Genomic DNA, 26,131 nt, shown 5'->3' with positions numbered 1-26,131 from the left:
TCCCCCAATTTTCCCCCCATCACCTAAAAAGATTTGGGGGGATTCCCCCCAATCTGGCATCACTGGGATTAATAATGAGTAACGCATAGGAAGATAGCCGTGTAGATACAGTTGTTACAGTTGTTCCCATTATGCCTATTCCCAGTCCGCTGAGCTGTTCCCGGGAAGGGTAACAAGTGTACGGGGCCTGCATGTCTAATCTCTCCCTCCGCATGCATAATATGCAACATGCTAAGTAGTTTAGGGTGATATTTTACTCTCTTTATTGGATTTTGTCGGAAACTCATTTGAATTTCTGACAAGCTGTAGCCGCAGAATGAAAAAAAATATGCTTTTGCGTGTCGTGCAAAGAAACTGCTTTGAAAATTTGAATCGAATTCACTACTACAAGGATACAAGTTAATACAACTCACGCAGAGTGCTACCTAGTCAGTACATACTGCATACGACAGATTTCTATGTATAGATGTTTTTTCGAATTATTCTGAAAACGATATTTTTACTGAACTAGTAATTTTTTATTACTTAGGTACCTGTAGCTTAACATAATAATATAGTTACATAGTTGTAATTTATAAGTAATAAATAATAATATTGAATATCATTATGATATTAATCATAGAAAATAATCTCCTCAATATTTGCTATCATTGACTTACATAACTAACCAAGGATAACGGTATTCGGTCGGCGGCTCAAATGTAATTAGATATCGCCCCAACATTTGCGTCCAACACTTTCTACGGAACGCATAAAAAATTCGCACAAAGCACATGCCAGCAAAAAGTTCGCACTGAAACGCAAAAACAGACCTCGTCAGAGCGACCATTGTCAGCGATATTACAATGCAGCAATGCGACCCCGGCGCGGTCCCCCTATGTATAGCTTCGTTTCTCCCCCAACCAAAATTAACCTTTATTCCCGAGCCGTAAAACACAAAGCCCCTTACTCCCCAAAGAATGCGGGATACCGGACCCTCTTTTATTTTCCTCGACGCAAACCAAACAGCGCTTTATGGATTCACAATTGCGATAGTTTAGTCGCCCTATTTTTAGCAGCGCTTTCAGCTGAACGGTCGTAACCGTCGGGTGTTTTTCAGTATTCCACAAACCTTTTTCCTTTGATAATGATAACTTGTATTTCAAACGTTTTTGCTCGCCCATTGTTACGGCGACCACTGGGTCACAAAAGGAGCGTAAATGATTTTTGGACACACTTATTTATTGCGGATAATTAATAATTATTACATTTCCATTGTTTTCTTTATTTACTCAGTAATGGCTTCGTTACTGAAGCCCATTGTTCGTTCACGTGTTGTGTAACCTTACATAATGGTTTTAACTCATTTTCAATGCTATTTGAAAGTATGTTGTTACAATTGTAATTTGTAATGTTAGGAAAGAAGTTATTACTGATGTTGCCGGCGATGTGTGTGCAAAAGGAACTATACCTCAATCCTCCCAAGTTAGGTACTCTATATCTTTGCCCAATTTTGTCAAAACCAGCTCTGCTCATTCCGAGTCTGTCAATCTGGGAACTGGAAAGGAGCAATCCTTTCTAGTTTCCTGTTCATAATAGCAGTACAATTAAGTATAGTCGTACAGACGTCGTGGAAGGATTGAGGTATAGTTCCTTTTGCACATCTGTCATTTCCTCTGGTGTCTGTACATCAGAGAAAATGACAGATCGCAAAAAGTTATCATGGCTCGTCGGGCCTAGGTCGAATTGCTACATCATGGGAGACTTACGGCCTCACTCAGAGAGATTAATTTATGGTTAACAAACTCTTATAGTGCCATTGTTAATATCGTAGCTTACATAACTCAATTTACTCAAGAAAGGGTTTGATGTGTAATACCACGAACTACGATCGTCGATCAGTACCTATTTAAGAGCCCATATGACCCTTACTTGATACATTAACCTAGATCTCAAAATCTGTAAGGTCTAGAAAACTGATTTTTTGACACAAGTAACTTTAGTTCATAAAGATTAAATGCTCAAGACGAAAATACGATTACTCGAAAAATGCTCGATAGTTTCTTTTTTACAAAAAACCTTGTTTCAAACACATTTTTGCTTGGATCTTCGAAGTTTGCTGTCTTTTCTTTAATATTTTTTAATATCTAAAAAGGTATTGTTAAAACCTAAATTTGCTCAAAACACTTTTTTCATAATCATTATAGTTCGTCTTTTATTCAAGTAAAACTAACTCGGCGATGATTCCGCGCCGTCCTTTTCCACCTGGCATATGAAAAACGGGCGTGAATGTGAAGAGAGAAGGACGATGTTTGATTTTTAGAGTCAGGTGAGCTCTTAAGAACAAGGACCAATGAAAAGAGAAATCCTAATCGTAATGGAAGCCGCCGTAGTAATAAAGAGAACACAATGTTTCACAAAACTGTATATTTATTACTATTATTTAGGACTCGCCCCGTCCAAAATGTTGCTGATTGCCTAATTAGTAAATGAACGTAGTGGGAACTACTAAAACTAGGCGGCACTCCAAATGCACCGGAAACGGCCGAAAATCAAGACATATCTGTGACACCGCGCTATATGAACTCTTACGGACTCAACTTTTTTCGTCAACCAAGAAAAGGAAGAAAAGGCCTTCGACTGTTCTGATCTCGTCTGGCAACCATCTTCAAGATAGCGCTACTTATTTTTGAACAATCTACTAAATTAGCAATAAATAATGAACGATGATAGTCTATGATGAATTGATGATTGATGGTATTTTGGCGCTAAGCCTTAATCTGTGTTGTTGTACCCCAAGGTTATAGCTTTAAGGCGCTGTGGTTACTGGTTGTTGCATCTACGTAAAAGGGGTTTTTTAAAACACATTTTTAGTAAAGGAAATGTCATTATTTAAGTATAAAATAAGTACCGTTTTAAAATTGAGAAAATTTCCTATACGCAAAGGTCACACTACACAATTTGAAAATTTCAGCTCTATAGAAAAAAATCTCAAAGATAACTATTATAACGCTGTTTTTCATAATTAAATCATTTTATGGCTAAATTACACACTTTCTAGAAAAAACAAAAAAAGTAGTATATGTGTCGTAAGTCGTAACCTAACGTAAACGATTTGATATTTGATTTGTGTAATACTAAAAACAAAAGGTTTTTACTCCTATTTTCTATTATCAAGGCACGCGGCGAACGCGTAAAAGCCACTGTACAAGGCGCGCTTATACCTAATATGAATGTTATTTTAATGTCCTTAACGTCGATAAGCGATATGACAGACATCGACCTGCTTATTTTAGGGACTACTGGGCCTTAAGCCCCCTCTTATTTAATATCTGCGTGGGTCGTACATTGAATACTTAATCAAAATACAATTATCAACATTTTCGCATTTACCTGACATGTAAATTATGCCTACATCCTCCCTTCTCCATAAAAAGGTCGTATTTCCGTCCACCGAATGTGGGACGATCGTAAACTTTACATGTCGGAGATGTTTTATGTCTCCACCGCTAAGGACCAATAAAAATCCAATTTTGTTATTTTATATCTGTTTTTATGCGACACCTACGTTAATGAATATAGAAGATAGCTCTGCAACTGTGATCAGCCCAGTACCTACTTATATTTTTATTAATGAGGCCCAGTTTGCCTTGATAGAAGATAGACAGAAGTATCTAGGGTTGCCATCCGTCCGGATTTCCCCGGACAAATGTCCTAGTTTGAAGAGCGTCCGGGGTGCGTCCGGCCGGGTCTTTGAAAAGCGTCCGGGTGGAATCCAAACAGTTTTGATGAGAAAAATTTAACTTTTAATTCATGCAGCAATAAACGAAAGATAAAAACTCGCTAATTATACACACAGTTTCTTGCACGGACTTGAGTTAGGCAGATTTTTACAAATTCTTGTTGGAGAAGCAAAAATAGGCAAGACGTTATCGCAAATACTGTTTAAGAGGTGTCCGGAGAAATAACCACATTTCGGCCAAATGTCCGGGAATTTTGTCGTGCCTGACCGGCGAAGGGAATTTGGGTGATGGCAACCCTAGAAGTATCCATATTCCATGTTGCAGTCCTTGTAGGACACAGATTCATTAGTCCTGTTCTACTATCTGTTTCCACTGAAGTTAAACATCTGTGTTGCGACTTACGAGAAATGTGTTTTTAAGACCGTATAGGTAACTTTGCTGCGTTGAGCGAGGTCAGGCAAATGAAGTTGGTTCTCTTAAAAACACATTCCTTGCAACGCCGCTTAGCTTAGCCCCGGTGGAAACACACCCATGATCTTCATATTTTATTAATAAGCCGCGACTTAGTGGTCAGTGGATTAGATCTTGCCTCTCGAGTCTCGACTGGAAGGACGGTTCTATTGCGCGTTAGATCAGGCTTAGGCATCGTCTAACAATGAAAGATGAGTCGGATGGGAATGGGCAGTAGCAGCGGGGGGGGAGGGTGACGCTGGGCGACCGGCGTCGCCGCCCTCCCTAACGTAACGCCGAAAGAGGCGCTGAAGGCAAACAAAACGGGCGCCAAATTTTTTCAACACTATCAGCACCCTGGGCGCCGAGGAAATCTCGCCCAGGGCGCTAGTAGTGCTAAAACCGGTCCATGGGCAGATTAAGAAAATCCTAGACTTCGAATTCGTGATTTTTAACAAAATATGAGCGAGCGTCCACGTTTAGGTATGAAACTCATGAGCATTAACGACCGATCGGTCTTGTAGGAGCGGGGGGGGAGGGGGGGGCAGCTGCCCCCCCCCCCCCCCCTGCCTGTACCTCGCTACGCCCATGGACTCTACGCTGACCGGCCGGTTAAGGCAAGGCAGAGGTAGGGCCTGATTCTCCGTCAGTGTTCACTCCGGGCGGCCGGTGAAGGCAAGCTGGAGATGGAGAACAGGGGCTTCCCTGGGAGTACTCAGGTACGTGGGGTCGCGACTCTGCAACAGCTCGCCACAAGATGCCCTGCGGGCTAAGGGCTTGTTATTATTATCTCGCCGACTCTACTAGTTTATGTTCCTCCGGTAGGCCCTACCAATCACCTATATCAATCAATCAATACCTTCAAGGACGACAGAAAAAGTGTCGATGCTCTCACCACAAATAAACTGAAGTTAATCTTATGGCGAGACTGTAGAGTCTACAGCTTCGCCATGAGGGTAGAGCCGAGAGCGTCTTCACTGCATGTGTCGGCGCGAAGGTCGGCGCTCTATCTACCCCTCAAGCGGATTGTCGTCCTTTTTTTAGATCAGCGGCATAGTAAAAGGAGGGGAAGTAAGTTATCTTCATACAAAGGCACCGCGCGCGGCTTGTACGTGTGCGCCATAGTATCAATGCGTCGCCACGTACGGCACACAACAAAATCTCGGCGGTACCAGCCTTATAAAACTGGCCGAGGTTCTCGAATATTTATGTTGGTGGCACCCTTTTGAAAAGCAAATTTAATTACTAACGAAACCCCAAAATCATAAAAAAAAGTTGAGCCATTTTCGCAAGAAGTGGACATTCATCACAGATTTTGAGACATACTCGTATGTACTGATGACATTTCTGAAAAAGATTCATATAAGTGTTGCCCGCGGGGCATATAAAGGGGCTCGTAGGGTCCCAGGCACTCCCAGGGCTCCGCGAAACTGTGGGCTAAGAACTCACGGAGCGGATTTCTCCCGCGCCCGCCGCGGTTGCGGACCCGCAGCCTTCGTAGAATACAGTTTTGTATGTAAAAAAAAGGAAAGCAAAACTCACTGCGCGTTTTTCGCCCGCGGCTCGCGCGTTTTTCGCCCTGGGCTCGCGCGGTTGTTTGCGGCTCCCGCTCGCGCTGCACCGGCGAACGGCGGCCGCGTCGCCCGCAGCCTCGGCGGTTTGCGCCCGCGCGCTCTGCGATAGTTTAGCGGGCGATCGCAGTAGCCGTAGTAGGCGAACGGCGATCGTAGTAGAATCCGCCCGTCTTGCGATCATCCCCGCAGAGTTTGCGGGCGGTGATCGCGACCGCGGCGGCTGCGGGCCCGCACAAATCAGCGGTCTCGTGAGTTCTGAAATAAAACCGCAGCTCCGCAACCGCGGCGGGCGCGGGAGAAAACGGCTCCGTGAGTTCGCTCCGTTTGAGAAAGGCTGCTCTAGATGTAGTCCACGACGTCTTTGACCTCAACGGGCCGGGATATAAGTAGAAATCCTTCGCTGCTTCGATCCACCGTAGAGCGCGGTGCAGAATGGTGGCGGAGGCCTTTGAATCTGTTGTGGATGAATAAAATGATGGGAGTACATATTCCATCAAGCAAAGTAGCCACTCTTCAATAAATTGTAGTGCCTTGGACAGGTTGTTATTTAGAAGTACGGCATTCTCGGAACAACGGCCTATCCAGAAAAACGAACTGGTCTGATACATCTGGAGCCAACCATACGCGAGCGATTTAATGCTTTTCCAACAAAGGAAATAAGGTCCATAGCCAAGATATTCGTTTGCGGTCAGGTCTTGATCTAGTTATGAAGTTATTAGGCTGGTACTTGTTAGGCAACATCTAGTTTAACTCTTTGGTACGACTTATCTAATTGATTTGTAGAGACTAACACGAAAAGCGCGTAGTCCTTTTCTTTGTATATCGTAACGTAAGCGATCGAAATATTCCCGGTATAAGGCGACAACGAAATTATGACACAAGCTCATTCTGCAGAATCCCAATGATTTTGGGTTCCCATCTAACTCTATGTAATCACAATAATCATTATTGAATGTTGCAATGAAGGTATTGCGTAGAACAGTCACGTTTGTGTGACCTAAACACACTATGCCGAATTTCCGCGGCGGATGTTCGGCTTGATTCCGCCCGCAATGTATTTTAAGAGGGCGACTAACCCCAAAAATCAAACATCGTCCTTCTCTCTTCACACTCACGCCCGTCTTTCATATGCCAGGTGAAAAAGAACGACGCGGATTCATCGCCAAATTAGTTTTTTCTCAATAACTCGATAAATATACAACATTTTTAAAATCCGCTAGGTCGATCTCTCAATGATAGAATTTTATACAATGTGTTAAAATATTAACTTAGTTCAATGCACGGTTATGGCAATAAATGAAAAATTCGTAAAAATTAGATGCATCTTTGTGATTTTTTTCTATCGAAAAAAATTTTAAGATATCGTGTTTTCACTCAGATCGAATTCTCGGAAATATAATGTAGTATCTAATTTTAGAAAATGAAACAATTCGGGACGTATTTTCAAGTATAAAAATGAATTATAAAATTGACACTTTAGGGTTAGTCGCCCCCTTAAATTACCGATGACACACCATGCCGAAATTCCGTCGCGTATTGTATGCCGTATGCGTTTGACATTGCTGACGTAATCATGCGGAATTTCCGCCGCGGAACTTCGGCATAGTGTGTTTAGGTCACAGAGGGTCACACAAACGTATACATGTGTAAAGCTGAAGAAAAGTCGTGTTGTCAAGCCTTATAAACAGACAAAAAGACAACAAACAGACAGACAGACTGGTTCGAAGAAAATAACGAAGGAAATCTGTTATTTTCTCCGAAAAATCTGCTCTATAGGTACCTACTTATTTATTCTTTTTCCTTTTACCGTAGCCATGACATCATATTAATCATTAATCTTTCGATCGTGGATTCTTGGAAATCTATTGTTATTCTATTGTGTCTCGCTCACCGGTGAGCTTATGGGGCTTGATGGGTTAAGGCTAAAAGAGGAAGCGCTGTAAGACATCTCAGATGAGTAGGTAATCAATAATCAGAATATAGACTAGTGAAAAATCCATAGTTCAACTGTCCTTGGACAAGGAAGGAAGTTTAGTTTGACTACTAAGTTAAGTTGATCGAGGCACACGATTCACAAAGAAGAAGAATATTTGCGCAGTTCATGACAACTTGGAATGCCTTACAATGGTTGCTCTACAATTTACAGAGCTGCAGCGGTTGGTGTGTTTTTCGTTTTTCTTTTTTTACACTACACACCAATGATTATTTAAATTATTTATCAGACACTAGATGACCCCCGCAAATGCCCGCAACTCTGTTGCGCCTAGGGATTGCAATCCGGCGTCATTTTCCGGACCGGATTTGAGCGGATTCCTATCAATCCGGCCGGATCCGACCGGGTTGATGAAACTGAACTAAGAAGCGAAAATCATTCTATTTTTGCTTTTTGAGCAAACATAGAATGATTGTAGCTGATTTATACAGTATTTTCAAAGCGATATAACCACTTTTTTAATACTGTAATGCCTGGAATAAGATTTTAAATATCCGTATGGTTGCTAAAGCACATACGGAATTATCGCAACATAGTCAGCCTAGTCAAGAGAAATGAGCAGGTCAATACGTCTGGAACTAACAATACGATGTACTTGAAAGTGAACCAAAGTGTCACATAGACCTCTAATAGAGCTGCTTAGTTGGCGGATCATAGAACCAACTATTGTATGCATAGGCAGCGTGGGCACCCACCGTGAAAAAGATGAGGGTCCAAAAAAGGCTCAACTCCGTTCAACTGGGTTTGCCCTGGAGATCTGCAAAGCTTAAAGGGCCGTCTCCCTGAACTCTACTCTGCCGTTGGCTGGGATACTCCCTATTGCTCTCAGAATACTCGAAGCATCGAGGCTTTAAGCGATCAAGAAGGGAGTGTCATACCCGGCTTTGAGGAACAGGGAGGTGGAACGAATGGCTTCTGCGATTGAGGACCCACATTCGGCAGAGCTGAAGTTCGGGATGGTAGATGAGGACTTGTATGCTGACGTGGATAACAGCAACATCCATAGGATCTATACGGATGGCAGCAAAATTGAGGGTCTGGTCGGAGCCGCACTCTCTGTATTGAAGGGTGAGGCCGAAGGCCGTTAAGCTTGCTTTGTCGCCAATTGCACCGTCTACCAAGCCGAACTTCTAGCGCTCCAAAGAGCAGTAAGTATAGCCTGCAACAGTGGAATGGTGAAGGTCGGTATCCTTAGCGATTCCAAATCGGTTGTCACCCTTAGTTCCCCTTATCCCCTAGCAGTGCAAACAAGGGCGGCCCTACGAAAAGCTGTATCGCAAAGGCGGGAGGTTTCCCTGTTTTGGATTAAGGCGCACGCAGGGTTGACGAATTAGCAAAGGAGGCCGCGCTGGGATTGAAAAGAAAGCCTGACTACGATCTGTGTCCTCTGTATGTGTTTCATTCGTTAAACGTCTCTTAAGAGTGGATACGATTGAGGAATGGGACAGAAGCTTTTTCACCAGGGGTAACGCATTTAAAGTTAGTTATTCATGCAACAACCATATCAGTTTGCCACCAATTGATAACACCGGATCCGATCGCCGGATATACGGAATATACCGGATATTGGGACCGGATCCGGTACCCGTAAAATGGTGCCGGATCCGGCGAATTACCGGACCCGGTTTTCCGGATTGCAATCCCTAGTTGCGCCAAAATTCGATTATCTTGCAGGAACCGTACATTTTTCCGAATAAAATGTATAAGTAGATGTCTTTTCCCGGACTCAAAGTATCTCCATGCCAAATTCGGTTCCAGCTAAATCGGTTCAGCGGTTTGTCGTTTGGGCGTGAAGAGGTAACAGACAGACAGACTATCGCACTGTCAATTGACTGGCCGCGCTACATTTCGAAATTGCTTTTGGATTGGTAAATTCTTTTTACAGCGCAAAGTCTGTAAGTTGTAAACTTGTAACCCGTATTTGTAAAATATGGAGTTATTTTAACAATCTGTAGACTGCCGAGAGCTGAGCCGGCTGCGTCAACTCTATAATCTTAAAAAGGCGTACCGAGAAACCCGAGCCCGGCATCGGTATCCGACCATAAAATCTAACTTCCCAAACAGGTCGGCGGTTATCCTAACGAATTTCTAAATAAAGCGTAGACCTCAAAACTTGCGCCGCGTGATCGTAAATCAAGCGCGCCCGAAGCCCGGCCGTTCCATATTTATCTCGTCGTGTCGGCGTGTCGGCGCGCGTATATTTATCGCCGGTCGCCCCGCGGCGTATACCGACAGAATAAATAAACGTGTTCGGCTCCCCGGACGACCCTCGCGCACGTAATCCAAAATGTCCGATATATTTTTCTATGTGAGCGGCGCGCTACAAAAAACAAAGCGAAATCGAGCGCGTCAGCGGCGGCGAGCGAGAGGGCGATAGCGGGCTTCGTGCAGGCCGCGGGCGGGGCGCGAGCGGCCGCGCCGTCATTGGCCCGCGGCGCCGCGTCGCCCGCCGCCCGCGCCCGTCGGCCAATCCCGGGCGCCCGCCGCTACCCCGCCGCGCGCCCCGCTAGCACCGAAACGCCGACCTTCCACGAGTACCGATCCGATTCGATACGACCGGATCGCCTTAGTTACTTCTCGTCCGCTGCTGTGGTAGGACGTTTTGCTGAAATTTTCAGGATACTGTTTCAGTGGTTTTTGACAGAGAATTTGTGCCCAAGATTGTGCTACCGAGTGAATACTGGATTACCGAGCCAAAATTTTAAGTCAAGGTAATTTTACAATTTACTGTCGCTAGACGTATCTAAGTACTAATTTTAGTATCATAATACAAAAATAGTAGTGCAATAAAAATTTCAAGCAGAAATTCCGAGTGGAACGATAGAACGTAAAAACTGTGTCCTCGTAATCAACGTAGGCCGAACGCACGACAACGTCGCGCGTAAATAATAGGGTAGGCGCTCGGCGCGGTGTTTCTCTCGCAGCTGGCGAAGAGCGACAACGTCGCACTGTGCCTCCACCGCGCCGCGCCGCGGCCGCGGGGAGCGAGCGCCGAGAGCCGAGACACGATTTACGTACAGAAGCACTATACCTACCTACCAAAACTAATTGCAGTTTCCAATCGAGATAATGTAGCGCTCCTCGTAGCTTCGGCTATTTTTCTTGCAGTAAGATGTATTGTTTGTAATATACCGGGTTCCGGCGAAGTATATAATTTGTTATGTATCTGTTTATTTACTTACGGGGCTCCTATAGATATACCTACTACTACGATATTATGCCTCCAACGTATAGTTTTAGTAACTTCCAATACGATGAACGCAATAATTACCCTCAATTCCAGTGAGCTATTAAAAAACTCGCTGAAAACCTAAAATGGGAGATGAAAATATAACTTGTTTACAGAAATATCGAACGGGTGTCTGCGGGTGCGTGGCGCACTCTATCGGCGCTACGGGGAGAGCGGGCGCGGGACGCGGGGCGGGGGCGAGTCCCCCCCTTCCTCAGTTCGAATTCTGCAGTCGAGGAGTGTGGACGTGTCGCGCCGCGCCGTGACACCGGGTCGTTTGCGCGGCAACTTTGAAGCATTGTGAGAGTGTCGAACATGTGCACTGGATTGCGGTGACTCCCCAAATCGGATGCAGTGTTCGGATTGCCCCACCTGGATTGCAGTGTTTTTCTCTTGGATCGGGATACTTTAAGCCGCAAAACTGGGGATGCACAAGATGGAGCTCGGCGACAGCGTGTACGCCGCTGAGCGCATCATGAAGCAGAGGATTAGACGGGTAAGCACTAAGCAGCACCGCACGTAATAACGAAACGCATACGTATCACATCGCGGTATCAGATATCACTTGCTCAATACTCCCGGCATGCACAAACGCGCTTCAGCATTGTATACGAAATGCTCTGCACTGCATTTTAATTGACAGTTCGTGTAGCTTAATCTGGGTATTGTGAAAGGAGCAGCTGTTGAGATATCGCAAGGGTTTGGACTCCTTCGGCCCGTCCCTTGTTCCCCTGCTCTTTATTCCGAACCTAAGGGCGGTGGGAATGAATGTCTCCCTTCTCGAGATCATGTTTAGTATAGAAACGAGTTTCGGTGGTGTGGGACAACCTTGTAGATGTACCTGACTTGGCTTTTGATGTCTGTTGCCAACTCGGTAGTTCCTGCTTTTAGCCATAATGATAAAGAACCAGTTATTTAATAAGAATATATTCTTCGTACTACGTTTGAATACATTTAGAAATGAATGTAAACAACTGAAAGTATACCACATTAATGTGTTTGACTAGAGTTTATCTTTTCAATAGCGTGATAACTGATAAGTTAACTGTTTCACGTAAGCCAATCAAAAGCGCTAGTAAATAGGTAAACTCTTGTCAAAATCTTCAGAAACCAGGCATACATGTTTCATTTAAATTGGTGGTATTATAGTATGCCCATACTGAGTTTTGTTTACAATACGATCTAACTGAATTGAAATGGAGTATAGTATAACATAGTATAGGCTTGGTTAGAAGCACAAAAAGTATGATGTTTTAGTAAATAACTGCATGGTAGAGTATTTTTTATGTTAGATTTGGGTGATTATTTTAATACGTGTGTAGTAGTAATATGAGGGTGACATGCTCGCAAAGCGAACAAACCATCTTTAATAAATAAAGAAAATAAAATTATAATATTAAAGAAGGTAATCATAGAAACTAATTTTAGTATGAACCAAGTGGCTGTTATTTTATGGTACTACATAATAATATGTATTGAAGTTTTCCTTCATGTACCTTGTAGACAAACATGAAGAACACTGCAATATGGTGTCCCTTAACTTAGAACTTTCTAACCTGCCTTTGTAATTGTTGCCGAAAAGTTGATTGACAGAGGGTCGCAGGCAGGCGAAAGTTCTAAGAAAGGCCTACCCTCTGTGTACACGTATCTATATTATCTACTAAAAAAGTTTCTATGTATTTCCTACTTTGGTGTTTAGTTCTAGTCCTTGTTGAAATGGCCAAATTGCAATCGTAACGTTATCGAATAAAGAATGTCTAATATTGTATGGGCCCTGTGTTATCATACCACATTTTGGTAAAAGGTGGCCCCGTGCGAGTTTCTTACGCCGCTTCTTCTGGCCGGTAGTTCCCAAACCGGTGGTAGGCCTCATGTAGACGTTCTGAAAGTTTTAACTTTGTTAACCTATTTAGTAATAAATATTTTGATTTTGATTTTTGAATACAAATCATTAAAGGACTTCCAAAAAGAAGAGTGTGTTTTATGTTCAGCAGTGGATTATTTTCGATAACGATTCGAATGCGATAACTACAGGAACATCTCACCCTTCAGATTATTTTACGTCTTCGGATTTGGCGTCATATAAAGTTGACGTCGTATGGGTACGTATTTAGTTTTACTTTTTTAGCTTTGTACAGGAGTTAGATCAGATGTAAGAGAAATAGAGGAAAAGGTTACATGTAAAAACAATGATGTCCAAAAGTACACAGGGTTTGTTGATAAAATATGTTTTTAGATACGTTCTCAATCTTATGAAAAATCTACAAAATTAATATGCCATGATTGTAATGTGTAATTACTAGGCGATTAGTAAGTTAGATATGGATTGGTAGCATTGTAGCCCATAGTGAACTTACTTCAAATTTAGATCGAAATGTATTAAAAATGTATAAATAATACCCAAGTACAGTCGACGCTCGAGTAATGACTTCTATCTCATCTCTTAATTTTCTTTTCCCTTTGTTTTGGCTTCACGTTATTTTTTACTAGCTTCTGTGTAAAATCTGGCGAACGTTTCTCATTCCAAATTCAAGCTAATAAGTCCTATCGAAAAACTTAGCACGATCAGGATATGGTAATAAACAATGGCTATATTTAAAAACAGGTCAAGCACGAACTCTCTAGATTGACTTGGTAGTTTTTAAAATTTTAAATAAGTAAAATTATTTATATAAAAAGCCGCAATGTTTATAAAACAAACATTGCGGCTATAAAAAATAAATAAATTTTGATTTGATTTGAAAAAAACAGCAATATAAAAGTAATACAATTTTCTCTTGGTCCATCCTATTATATGTTTGATAGTGAGGACTGAGGAGAAAATCTTTGAATTTTTTTATTTTTTTATAGGACTGTCCTTACTAGGACCGGAAGACATAGTCCTAGGAAGAACAGTCCAATAAAAATACATACTGATTATTATAGTGCAAGCAAAGAATTGTCTCAATATTTTACACAAATTTTGACATTAAACAAAGTTTTGCGACTCGTATCGTCGTTTGGACTATAGTAAAGGTTTAAATTATTTCAAACAACAAATTATATTATATTTATTGGGCGTAATTTACCCCGGCCCGGACCTCGCTCATTAGACTTTGAAATGGGTTGATAGGATGATAATAATTGATATAACTTGTGGTCCCTTTTGAGCTTTGACTAATGCTATAGTTGAAGAAGGAAACAATAAAAATTGCACAAATCTAGACGAAAACCTTACGTAAAACAGCCTTACTATTTTGTTGTTTCCATTGTCAATATCAGCAGGGTCCAAAATTTTGCCCTATTACATTGCTGTTGTAAGATAGAAGAATTCTGATGATCTAGATTCTTGAAGGACGATACTAAAATAATAAGTTTCAGTACTGATTAAAAATATTTTGGAGGTCCCAATTCCCATACAATAATTATTGTGTTTCTTGTAGTTAAGTTACTCGTACGTACCGCGTACGTCTGGCGCCTTGCCGGTTTATTTTTTTTTCATTCTAGTCCTATAACCTGTAAATTTGCTAAAGTTAAACCGCTCTTCAGTCGACAATCGATATTTTCGTTTAGGATTCGTTCGCAACATAACTAAATGGGAACGGATGTACCGTTATTGTTATTTTACTCAACTTAGGTAGGTAATTAGTGTTAGTTAATTGATTTATTTTTCATTCATTCTTTCTTTCCATAAAGAAAAAAACAATCTTACTTGAAATGCTATTCACGACATTCCCTGTTTGCAGTACAGCTTGAGTCTATCTTTTAAAGCTTCATTTTTAGGGTTCCGTACCCAAAGGGTAAAAACGGGACCCTATTACTAAGACTTCGTGACGGACAGACGTCCGTCTGTCTGTCTTTGGCCAGGCTGTATCTCAAGAACCGCTATAGCTAGACTTCTGAAATTTACACAGATTATGTACCTACATCAGCTGTTGCCGCTATAACAACAAAATTAAATACTAAAAACAAAATAATATTAAAATTTAAAGGAGGCTCCCATACAACAATCGTGATTTTGACGGCCTTTTTTTGCTCGTAATCGATAATGATAAGAGGTAGGCACTTGAAATTTTCGCAAAGCCCTTAAATGTATGTGTACTTTAATAATTAATTATAATACCTATTTAAATAAAATAAATAATTAAGGGGGGCTCCCATACAAAAAACACAATTTTTGGTCTATTTTTTTACCGACTTCCAAAAAACGAGGAGGTTATATATTCGGCTGTGGATATATTTTTTTTTTGTATGTTCGACTACTCCGCCGTTTGTGAACCGATTTTCAAAATGTTTGTTTTGTTATATTAGGTTTCACTCCAATTGGGTCCCATTTTCACAAAAGTGGTGATCTGATGATGGGATCCATGAGTAATCGAGGGAACTCCTCAAAATTTATATGGAAACATATGGTGATTTTGGTTTTATGAGAAGCATCCTAAGCATATGCTACCAAAACGCAAGATTTTGCACCAAGGTATACTATGGTTCCGAAGATACTAAGAGAACTCCGGATTCCTTATACAGTGTGTAACAAAAATAAGTGATAATACTTTAGGGTGTGTACGTGCTCCTTATAGAGAGTTCACTGTGAAAGTAGCAGCGCTGAAAGACGAAAAATTTTTTTTCACTTTTGTATGGGCAAGGGCCCGAGCGTCACGAGTTTCCCCATACAAAAGTGAAAAAAAATTTTGGTCTTTCAGCGCTGCTACTTTCACAGTGGACACGTACACACCCTAAAGTATTATCACTTATTTTTGTTACACCCTGTAGATACAAGTTTGGGGGTTTAGGCGTTGTTTTGAGAACTGAAAGCATAAGCTACTATGCAAATTACATTGATCATCATCATCATCATCACTACCATGTCAGGGTCACCAATGTCACAACTCACATGGTTGTATATGGATACAATATACACACAACACCATAAAATATCATCAGTCATCACGTTATGTCCTTATTTATTTGGTATATTTCAAAGCGATTATAGTATAAAAAAATATACTTAATATTGTTTCATAATGTTGTTTCAAAATACATAATATTTCAAGTACCACAAAATTGAACATAAGTAACAAATTCAACCTTTACTCCAGAGCGTAAGGCACACATTTGGGTTGGACTGAAGGAAACGGGGCACTATGGAAAAAATACTTTGATAAATTTTTCGTCAAAATTTTAACCTCTTATAACCACCCTTTTTGAATATACCAATCGATAGGGGGCGCCAAGGGGAGCAAAAAAGCTCAGATAAACTTTTCTCAAAAATCAACCCCTGTCGAATGACAGGCCGAAATGTGACCCTTGTTAGTATGGCGAAAATACTTAGAAAAATTTGGCTAAGGTTTAGGAACCTACGTCAATTAAATGTTGGTGACATGGGTTAAGGAGGATTGTTTTGGGTGAAAAAAAACTCCTACTTACCGTTTCCACCGCCAGTAAACTCTCCGTTTAGAAGAAATTCGCATTTGAGATTTTCGTAATCTTCAGATAAGATCATCTGTTTTCTGATGTTTACGAAGTATTTTTAAGGCATCTCAAGGCTGTGATGAGTGGGTCTTACTTAACTACTCAGCCACGGATATCGAAGGGGAGGGGGGGCTCGGGGGGCGCAGCCCCCCGCCAAAACAAAAACAAACACAATCTAGAAAGTCCAAAAGTAGGTTAGGTTAGGTTGGAACTTAGAGACCACAACACCCAGATATAGGAGCCCCGCGTAGTGGGGCTCCGTCGACTTTCTTTTGTAGTAGTTTGTCAAATAAATTGGGGTAGGTTTGTAAACATTTACCAAGATTAAGATAATATTAAGGGGTTGAAGTAGTTTCTTACGCGATGGTGAAATTATTATTTTTAACAAAAAATTAAAACCGACTTCCAAGGTAAAACAATAATAACATCCTTATAATATGAACTAAAAAGAATTTTTCCTATCTAATAGTGCCTTTTTCCGAATTCGGCTAAACCTCAACTAGTTCTGTACTCAATCTTCATAATTTTGAAGTCGGTGCCAGTTCCAAAAGTTTCAAATATTCTGTCAGAGAACTAAAGATTCAGCTATCTGGTACCGACTTCAAAATGATGAAGATTGAGTACAAAAATAGTTGAGGTTTAGCCGAATTCGGAACAAGGCACTATTAGATAGGAAAAATTATTTAATACTTTTTAGTTCATATTATAAGGATGTTATTATCGTTTTTACCTTGGAAGTCGGTTTTAATTTTTGTTAAAAATAATAATTCTCTATAATGGTACGGAAACGGAACCCTTCGTGCGCGAGTCCAACTCGCACTTGGCCGATTATTGTCTCATTTGCACGGCTACTATTCAATGTGTATGCGAAGTTCGATTTAATTAAAGTTGCGACTAAACTCATTGCGAATAGCTTGATAATTGTTATTAAATTGACCATACACTCTAGTCAGCTAGAGACTAGATTCTAATATCATGAGGATCCTGCCATGACCCTTCGATACAAAAAAGGTTTTTTGATCGACACTAAATATGTAGTTTAGTTTTTATATTTAATGTTTATGCTAATAAGGGCCTCGTGTGTGGTTATATTAAACTACTACTGTACTACAGTAGCTACTGGCTACTGGCCACTCAAATTGTTTGAACAATACGAGAACCCTTAAATGCGTTTTCTCTCGCCACCCGCCTACGCTTTGTTTCGACAAAGACGAATACTCTAAACTTGTCCTATAAATGTATTATTGTTGCACAACTCACAAGTCTTAAAAGGAATTAAGGAGTTTAAAATGCTTTTAATAATAATCTGTGTAAAGTAATAATAAAATATGCGAGTTGGACTCGCGCACGAAGGATTCCGTACCACTAAAGAGCAAAATAGGCTAAAAATTGTGTTTTTTTTTGTATGGCCCTTTTATTTAAATTTTACTATTAATTATTAAAGTACAAATGCAAATGAGTATTTTGTGAACATTTCAAGTGCCTATGTGTTGCCATTATTTATATCGAGCAAAAAATTAAAAAAAAATTACGTTTGTTGTATGGGAATTTAAATATTTAATTTATTTTGTTTTCAGTAAGTGTTGTTATAGCGACAAAAGAAGCGAACCTTCAGAAAAGCGAATCATCTTTCATTTTGGACAAAAATAAGTACGCGAGAAAAATTTACAAGTAAATAACATTTTATTTGGCTCTCCTCTTTTCCACATTTCGGAATTCGGAGTTCAGACGAATACCTCATTCTATTTAACCCGTCGATCGTAGAAAAACGAGACACAATAGAATTTCTATTGTGTCTCGGTCACCGGTGACCGTATGGGGATTGAATCTTGATGAATTAATCTGCAAAGCTTTCTCATATATTTTTATTTGTTTATTGCTCACTTCATTACCTTTAATTTAAATATTTCATATAAGTTTACTATAAAAATTGAACACATTTGTTCGGTATTGTTTAAATAGGACATGACATCCTGCGCCAGAAGTTAAGAACTTATTTAATTAAACAGTGGGGTTATAGTTTGTTGATAAGTTGAATAACGTTGGGCAAAATTTTATGACATTTAACAACAACAGTCTAGACTCTAGGATATGAGCAGTAGTTCTTGTTCGCGTACAATTACTGGCATGTCAACTTAAATCCCCCTTTTAACCACCTTAGCGGGGTAAAATTTTGCAAACACTATCTTGGTGGATGCCTTCACAAATCACATATCTATCAATATTATCTTAGAATCTAATCTCTAATATTCTAAAATTCTCGGGTCACAGTGTTTGTGCGCGAAGTCCTCCAAAACGCTTCAACCGATTTTAATGAAATTTTGTATGTACCATCGAGGAAATTGATTCCTAGGCAGATGACAGACCAACGTCATTTGGTCGGATCATGTCAATTCAATGTTAATCTATCGGCTGGGTTTGACGTAACGCGACTAAACTACGTTGGTCCCCCATCTGACTAGCAATCAACTTCTCAGTTCTCTGATAGTACATTCGTTAGGCCTGAGAATAGGTTTTTATGTAATTTTTATATTCAAATTGAAATCATTAATTTCAGACTCATAGTCCATATTTATAAAATGATAATAAAATATTAATTTCTTATTACACAAACATAACCAAAAAGAACTAGGTAAATAAATAAAAATAATTAAAAACATTGTGCATGCATTGGAGTCCATTTCATCATGAATGGACAATCACTGTCCATTCGACTGGCAATGAGTCGTGGGTAACTGTTGGAGCTGTCGCGAACTCTTCTCATCAGGGATGCAATCTATCTTTTTTGCATTACTGATGCAAAGCCATCCACTCCGGCGTCCGCGAACAGCCACGTGCTGCAGAATCGCGGCAGCCCCATCAGTGCCCGGAACCCAATATTATATTGGACCCGCAGGGCACTGTAAGCCGTTAGCGTGTGTTTAACCCATAGGCTGCGCGTATAGAAAGCCTGACAATAGGCACGAAACAATGTTACCTTCACTTCTGCAGTGCATTTAGCAAACCTACGAGCCAACATATTCGCCCTGACTGACAGTGCCCTACGTTCCCTCGACATGTCCAGGTCATCAGCCAGCGACTCGGTGACCCAGTGGCCCAGGTACTCGCTCGACTCTTCTGAGCGGCTTGTTGCCGCCGGGCAGGTTCCCATCCTTGCCCGGAGCCCCGGATTAGACGGAAGTGTGGAGGTTCGCGTAACGACGCCTCCGCACTCCCGTCCTACGCCGGCGGAGCGGAGCGGATGGGTCATCCTCTCTGTTCCGCTCTTTCTGCGAAACCGTCCTTTCGCAGAAAGAGGTTCTGCGAAAGGACGGTTTCGCAGAAAGAGACCGCCGCCTGCCAGACCTCATCGCTCTCGAGCATGCAGCGAACCATGCTCGAGAGCGAGAGGTCCCGCCCAAGCACCGCCATGATGAGATCATGGCGCTGCACGGCCCAACGATGGCACACCTCGAGGGTGTGCTGGGTCGTGTCCTCCGCAGCGCCGCACTCATGGCAGGCTGGCGTAGGCTCCCTCCTGGCGACCTTACACAAGTACGCACCGAAACATCCGTGTCAGGTGAGTACCTGTGTAAGGCGGAAGGTGAGGGGTTTTCTCTTGCGACGCATCCACGCCGCAAGAACTGGACGCAGAGCCTGAGCAGTACGTTGACCGTACCGGGCCTGCGCCAGGTCCTCACCCCACCTCCTCAACAGCCACTGCTCTCCTAGCCTTCGTACCCGCCGGAGCTCCTCCCATTGTAGGCCTTCACCCCGCGACCTCCTCTCTGAAGCGAGGAGGTGCAACTCGGCGAAGACCCTTGCAACCAGCTCCCACGGCGGGTCTCCTGCCAGGGCAGTAGCTGCCGCCCAGGAGACCGTACGGTACCCCCTGATGACCCTTACCGCTATGACCCGCTGCGCACTTCGCCAGGCCTCCCCCAATGAGCGCCAACCATCCCGATCTTGGGCAGCCCTCATCCATTCGCTGCCAGCCACTTTCTTCAAATCGTCGGTCCACCGTGCTGCGGGACGTCCTACACTACGTTTGCCTAAGCGTGGTCTCCACTCTAACACTTGTCTGCTCGTGTGAATTATTACTGTGTGAACTATAGTTCTCAGTGGTAGGGTTCTGGGCTTCTGGCGGACGATATTTTATGCGTTGGTAGGACTTTTTTGGCTGTTATGGAATTCTACTTATTTTAACTAAAGATGTCTTTTCTTTCATTAAAGTAATATTTTATTCTAAAAAATGTAGTATGGTGGATAATAAAAATAATTTGTTGTTTATTATGCGAGTATAATTTATGCTCTGGAGTCGGTAATTAACACAAAATTTAAGAGTCCTTTGCAGTTTTATAGCTATAAGCCGCGGTCGTTAGCGTAGAGTACGGATAAATTACATTTTAATGAATCGTTAAATAAAGGTGTTGTCTAGGGTCATATTGTGGTAATTTCTACCTATAAGTACTTTTTGCGCTGTTATAAAAGATAATTAGGCTTATCTCACCTAATTTAATTAGTAAATTAGCAAGAAACAAGTACCGTACTGGCGAAAGTTTTATGTGACTGTTAGCGCCCTCTCTTTTTTCATCGAGTAAACTAAGCGCCATCTATATTTTACACGCATAAGTTTTTTCTATGTAAAAAGCATTTTACCACGCTGGTTGTAACTTGTAGCTTAAAAATAAGTACAATACTCAATAGTGACTTTATTTTACATAGAATACGATTTCTCTAAACTTGTATTTGTGTTTTAATCATTTTTTTTTAATCCTACTAAATGACGTATCACGTAATCACAGTAGTTGGAGTAACTATTGTTGTTAAAATTACTAAAGACTTTGTTTGATTCACCATAAAAATGTTGATATTTTTCGACTAATGGTGGTAGTAGGTAATACATAAACAACAAAAGCAAAGTTATCATGATTACTGAAATAATAGAGCCGCCGTTGTCACAAATCATAATCACAGCAGCGTTGTTTAAAGTTTTGTTCCAATTGTTTTCATTCATTCATTGCTTCATCTTTCATTGTCAACCGGTAACCAAGATTCCAGTGGCTTTGGCGTGTCGGAATACCGCTTAGTAAATAGCTGCAAAATGATATCGTTCTTAAGCCTTACGTGTTAAAGTCTATTTTACATTGTGCACGAAATAAGTTCTTATCTGTCGGCATTATTTAAATGTAAAACAATGTCGTTAAGTTTGGATTTTCAACCTCACTGTTATTGATATAAGGTTGATTTTCGAATACAACAGCAAACTGGGCTTAGCAACTCCTACGGAGCGCTGCGGCCCTGGTATCTTATAATAAACGCGCCAGTATTCGGCTTTGAGCCAGCGGCCGTCGATTGCGCATGCGCCCCGCCATTACCGCCGGCCAATCGGAGGCGAGCAGTGCGGCCCGGTAAAATATCGTGCAACAGCTTTACAAACGTATAAATAGGTAAACAAAGTCTCGTTTTCGATGTTTGTTAGCTTGTTTCATCTAGTATCCTAATTTTTCTTATTCCAATTACTGTTTTTATGCCTTTATTACAGGTTCTCAGCCTACTTCGATTATTTTCTGTTTTATTTTTGTTTTTTGTTCGAGCGTAGAACTTTGATGAACTAGTCCACCAGCTAGTGCGCCCGTCGAGAACTAGATGGCGCTTTTTCACACTCCTTTCTCATAAAAAATCGCACACGATTTTTCATTTTCTCATCTCACCAGTTCTCATTTTGCACTAATTACTATCATTACAAAAAAAAAATTGGTATTAAAAATTACTGCCTTTCGTAGTCGAGTCGGGTAAAAACACCGTTACTAGCAAAAAATGGTGAAATCATATTTTATAGTCTAAAATTCGATTCAATTCGATTTACGTAGCCCAAATCTCAATTCCTAATTAATTCCTTCCTAATTAACTAATATCCGGAAGTTCTGTTTCTTTAAAGCAACATACAAAACTTCCGATTAATCCGTCGATTATGAAACAGCTCAGAAGAACGTTAACAAAAGACAGCTGGCAATACATAACGTTATTGCTTCATAAAAGTTCATAATCAGCCCCTTTGTGACGGACAAGTCAGTCATGCGTGACGCCGATACCAGCGACAAAGCCATATTCCCTTACAATACCTACAGCTACGTAGCGATATCGGTGGATAAAAAAGTGTGAGCGGCACAGGACGAGGGATGGAGTCGACTTACTTAGATATTTTTTCCATTTTTAAACGCCATATATAACTACAAGTTTAGTTTTTGTAAAGTGAAAAGGTAGATATTGATTGATTACTTTTTGAAAGATTATTCCTGAAATTGATGTAACCTAAAAAACTCGTTATGCATGGGCAAAAAATCGTAGTAGATTTAAGTATTATGACAAAATATAATGTATTTTGTGAGATCATATTCAGGTTTCTGCAGATTGCAAGGGCATTGCAGGAAGAGTACTGGACAAGTGGACTGTGCAGGTTTGGTTCCGTGAACCAAAGTTGATATCTTGACGAACGAACCGTCTATAGAATGTTCTTTGATTGGCTTAAAAATATGATATTAAAAGACAATTTAAATAAATAAGCGGCCAAGTGCGAGTCGGACTCGTCGGTCGCACGAAGGGTTCCGTACCGTTATAGAGCGAAAATAAGGAAAAAAATGTGTTTTTGTATGAGAGCCCCCCATATATATTTGATTTTATTTGATCATACAATTGAGGATTTTGTGAAAATTTCAAGTGTCTATAATAACATATTATGTTGCCATTATGGATTACGAGCCAAAAAAAAAAACAAAAAATAACGTTTGTTGTGCCGGAGCCGCCCTTAAAAATTAAATTTAATTTGTTTTTAGTATTTGTTGTTATAGCAGCACCAGAAATGCGTACCTAATCTGTGAAATTACGAGCCAAAAAAAAAACCAAAAAATAACGTTTGTTGTGCCGGAGCCGCCCTTAAAAATTAAATTTAATTTGTTTTTAGTATTTGTTGTTATAGCAGCACCAGAAATGCGTACCTAATCTGTGAAAATTTCAAAAGTCAAGATGTAGCAGTTCTTGAGTTACAGCCTGGAGACAGACAGACAGACGGACAGACATCGACGTCTCAGTAATAGCGTCCCGTTTTTACCCTTTGAGTACGGAACCCTAAAAGGAAAAAATATTATTTAAGTATTATCTACTGACTAGCTGTCCCGGCAAACGATGTTTTGCCATATAAAGTATTTCGCCTATATTATTTTATTGAAGTGACTAAATATTAGTATGGCACCATGGCAATCATAATATGATTCATTTTTCTAAAATCGCAAAATGCAACTCTGCTTGCAATTCATTTCTGTATTTTTGTACTGTTTTGACATTTGTCAGTTTGATAGTTTTGACAATTCATTTGCTGAATTGATTGAGAGGAATTGCTAAATGTGACCATTTTATTATTTTTAGGGCCTGTTTCACCACTTTCTGATAAAGTGCCGAATAAGCTATTCACAACTCTTTTGACAGATTCTGCAGACTTGATCTGTCAAGTTAATTGGTGGATAGCCTATTCGTCACTTATCAGGAAGTGGTGAAACAGGCCCTTAGTCTGCAACTTAAACAACAATGGTTAAAAATAATATAATATAATTAAATAATACACGCGCGACTCCACGCAATTCCTTGTTCCAATGAGTTTAATTATAGCTAGGGGCTTATATACCGATTTCGTAGGTACCGCTACCCCTCGTGTAGGCCCTATGTGAAGGGCCCCCCTGCTTAGAAAGCATCCTTACTCAAATTGAACTTAACGTCATATTTAAGGGCACAATTATAGCAGGCCTTTGTCAGTTCCGTTACGCCGCAACAGTAGATTTGCAAACTTAAATCTAGTGTGCTAGAGTGGATAATCCTCTGGAGGGATGAAACACCTTTCCGTTCCCATCGCTTATCGCGTTTTATCGGACACGTTGCACGACACCCTAATTAGTTTTGATGGAAGACCGAATCCTTCATCCGCTTTCCAAAAGTTCCTGTAATCATAAGAATGTCGCCCCTGTGTGAGGTCTGAAATCACCATTAGTACTACTTTCTCATTCTTCTAATGCTTCTACCTTTTCCGGTGTCTGTCAGCTGTGCCACCTAATTCTTCAAACTGTTTTTAAAATGTTGCTATAAATAAAAATAATAAAATAAAATAAAAATAAAAATTGTTTTATTTCCGAATAGATTTGTAACAAATACTTTCAGAACGTTGATGCTAATGGTGCCTACCACCGGTTCGGGAACTATCCCGGCGAGAAGAACCGGCGTAAGAAACTCGCACGGGGTCCCACTTTTTACCAAAAAAGTGAGAAAAAAAATTAATCTTTTTAAAATAAAATTTACAATTGTAACATAAAATTATACAATGTCAACATCCATAAATAATTGTAAGTCATAATATAATAATGTAGAAGTAGCCTTGCAAGGAGCCATCCTACTCCCAAGATGTGCCATCGTTTATGAAATCATTGACCTTGTTATAATAGGCTTTGGCACACAAACGTTCTTTGACTACTTTTTTAAATTTATTAATCGAAAAATTTTGAACGTTTTCTGGGATTTTTTTGTACAGGCGTATACATTGACCTTTAAATGATTTACTAACTTTACTAAGTCTGATCATCGGCAAATCCAATATAAAGTCTAAAGCAGCGGTTGACAAACTTATGCCTGGGAAAGGCACAAGTTGGCTAAATAAACTAAAGGCAGGCCGCACTTGGAATCCCTTAGAAACTGTGTACTTTGATTATAATCATAACTTATTTGCAAAATATTCGCAGGCCGTTGTTTGCCGACCCTTGAATTAAAGTGCAAATTAACCATATCGCGGTATAGAACTATAGACTTTCGTTTTCGACGACACTCGTTTATCTCGCGGGAACCGTACAATTTTCCAGGATAAAAAGTATCCTGTGTCCTTTCTCGAGTCAAAATCGGCTAAGCGGATTAGGCAACAGGTAACAGACTGACACACTTCTTACATTTCATAATATCAGTATGGACTTTGACTTTTGCCTGTTACCAGTCGAACTGAACGGAGGGGGATCCATTAATTTGTCCAATTACAAAGCGCCTAACCCATGTTTTTGACTTTATCAAGATCTGTTGATCGCTATCGAATATATTGTTTCTCACGTACATTAAACTGATATTTATGATCTTAGTTGGTCAATAAGCCACCTATAACAGTTTACTAAATTACTGTTTTTCGACATTAATTATTGGTCAGTTAGCCACCTACAGCTTACTAAATTACTGTTTTACGATACATATTTATTTAATTAAAAGTCCTTACTAATGAAAGATCAGTAGTACCTTTTAGTCATACAACCTTATGTCGTTGTCTTAAATCTGATACATTAGAAAAGACGCTAGATAGACATCAAGACAAGGATTTCACAGGATTGGTAAGGTGGCAATTGTTAGTCAAAAAAAAAAACATTGCTCGCGCGAAAATCTACTTAGATATAAGTAATTAAGTCCTTTTTTTGAAATTTCAAAAAAAGAAAACTTCCGCACTCATCGGACCCTCATACATCTTAATTGCGTATGTCCTCACAAATCATAATCTCCTAATATCAGGTCGTTACCGCGTTTGTTTGTATGGGGTCTGCGGGACCGAGGGTGCCCACCCCCGTGTCAGAACCACCCGGTACCCCCACCCCGCTACACCCTTTATGATTGGATTAGTTACGCGAAAATTGTTAGGATTTATTATGAAGGACGTTTT

At 40.6% G+C, this 26,131-nt stretch overlaps 1 protein-coding gene across 2 annotated transcripts in view; it reads left to right on the top strand.

The window, feature by feature from the left end:
* Positions 1–10,328: 10,328 nt before the first annotated feature.
* LOC121731952 (polycomb group protein Pc) overlaps positions 10,329–26,131 on the top strand; it is a 28,729-nt gene continuing 12,926 nt past the window's right edge. For both annotated transcript variants that reach the window (XR_006036306.1, XM_042121665.1), the window contains exons 1-2: positions 10,329–10,450; positions 11,085–11,464. Coding sequence is in view for 1 of the 2 variants with exons in the window: in XM_042121665.1 (XP_041977599.1) it covers positions 11,396–11,464 (69 nt within the window). In the remaining variant the exon portion in view is untranslated. The remainder of the gene's footprint in view (positions 10,451–11,084; positions 11,465–26,131) is intronic.

Source organism: Aricia agestis, chromosome 11 (assembly GCF_905147365.1).
Source record: "Aricia agestis chromosome 11, ilAriAges1.1, whole genome shotgun sequence".
Taxonomy (NCBI): Eukaryota; Metazoa; Arthropoda; class Insecta; order Lepidoptera; family Lycaenidae; genus Aricia; species Aricia agestis.
The sequence above is the reverse complement of the archived record's forward strand: the minus strand, read 5'-3'. Positions and strand labels throughout refer to the sequence as shown.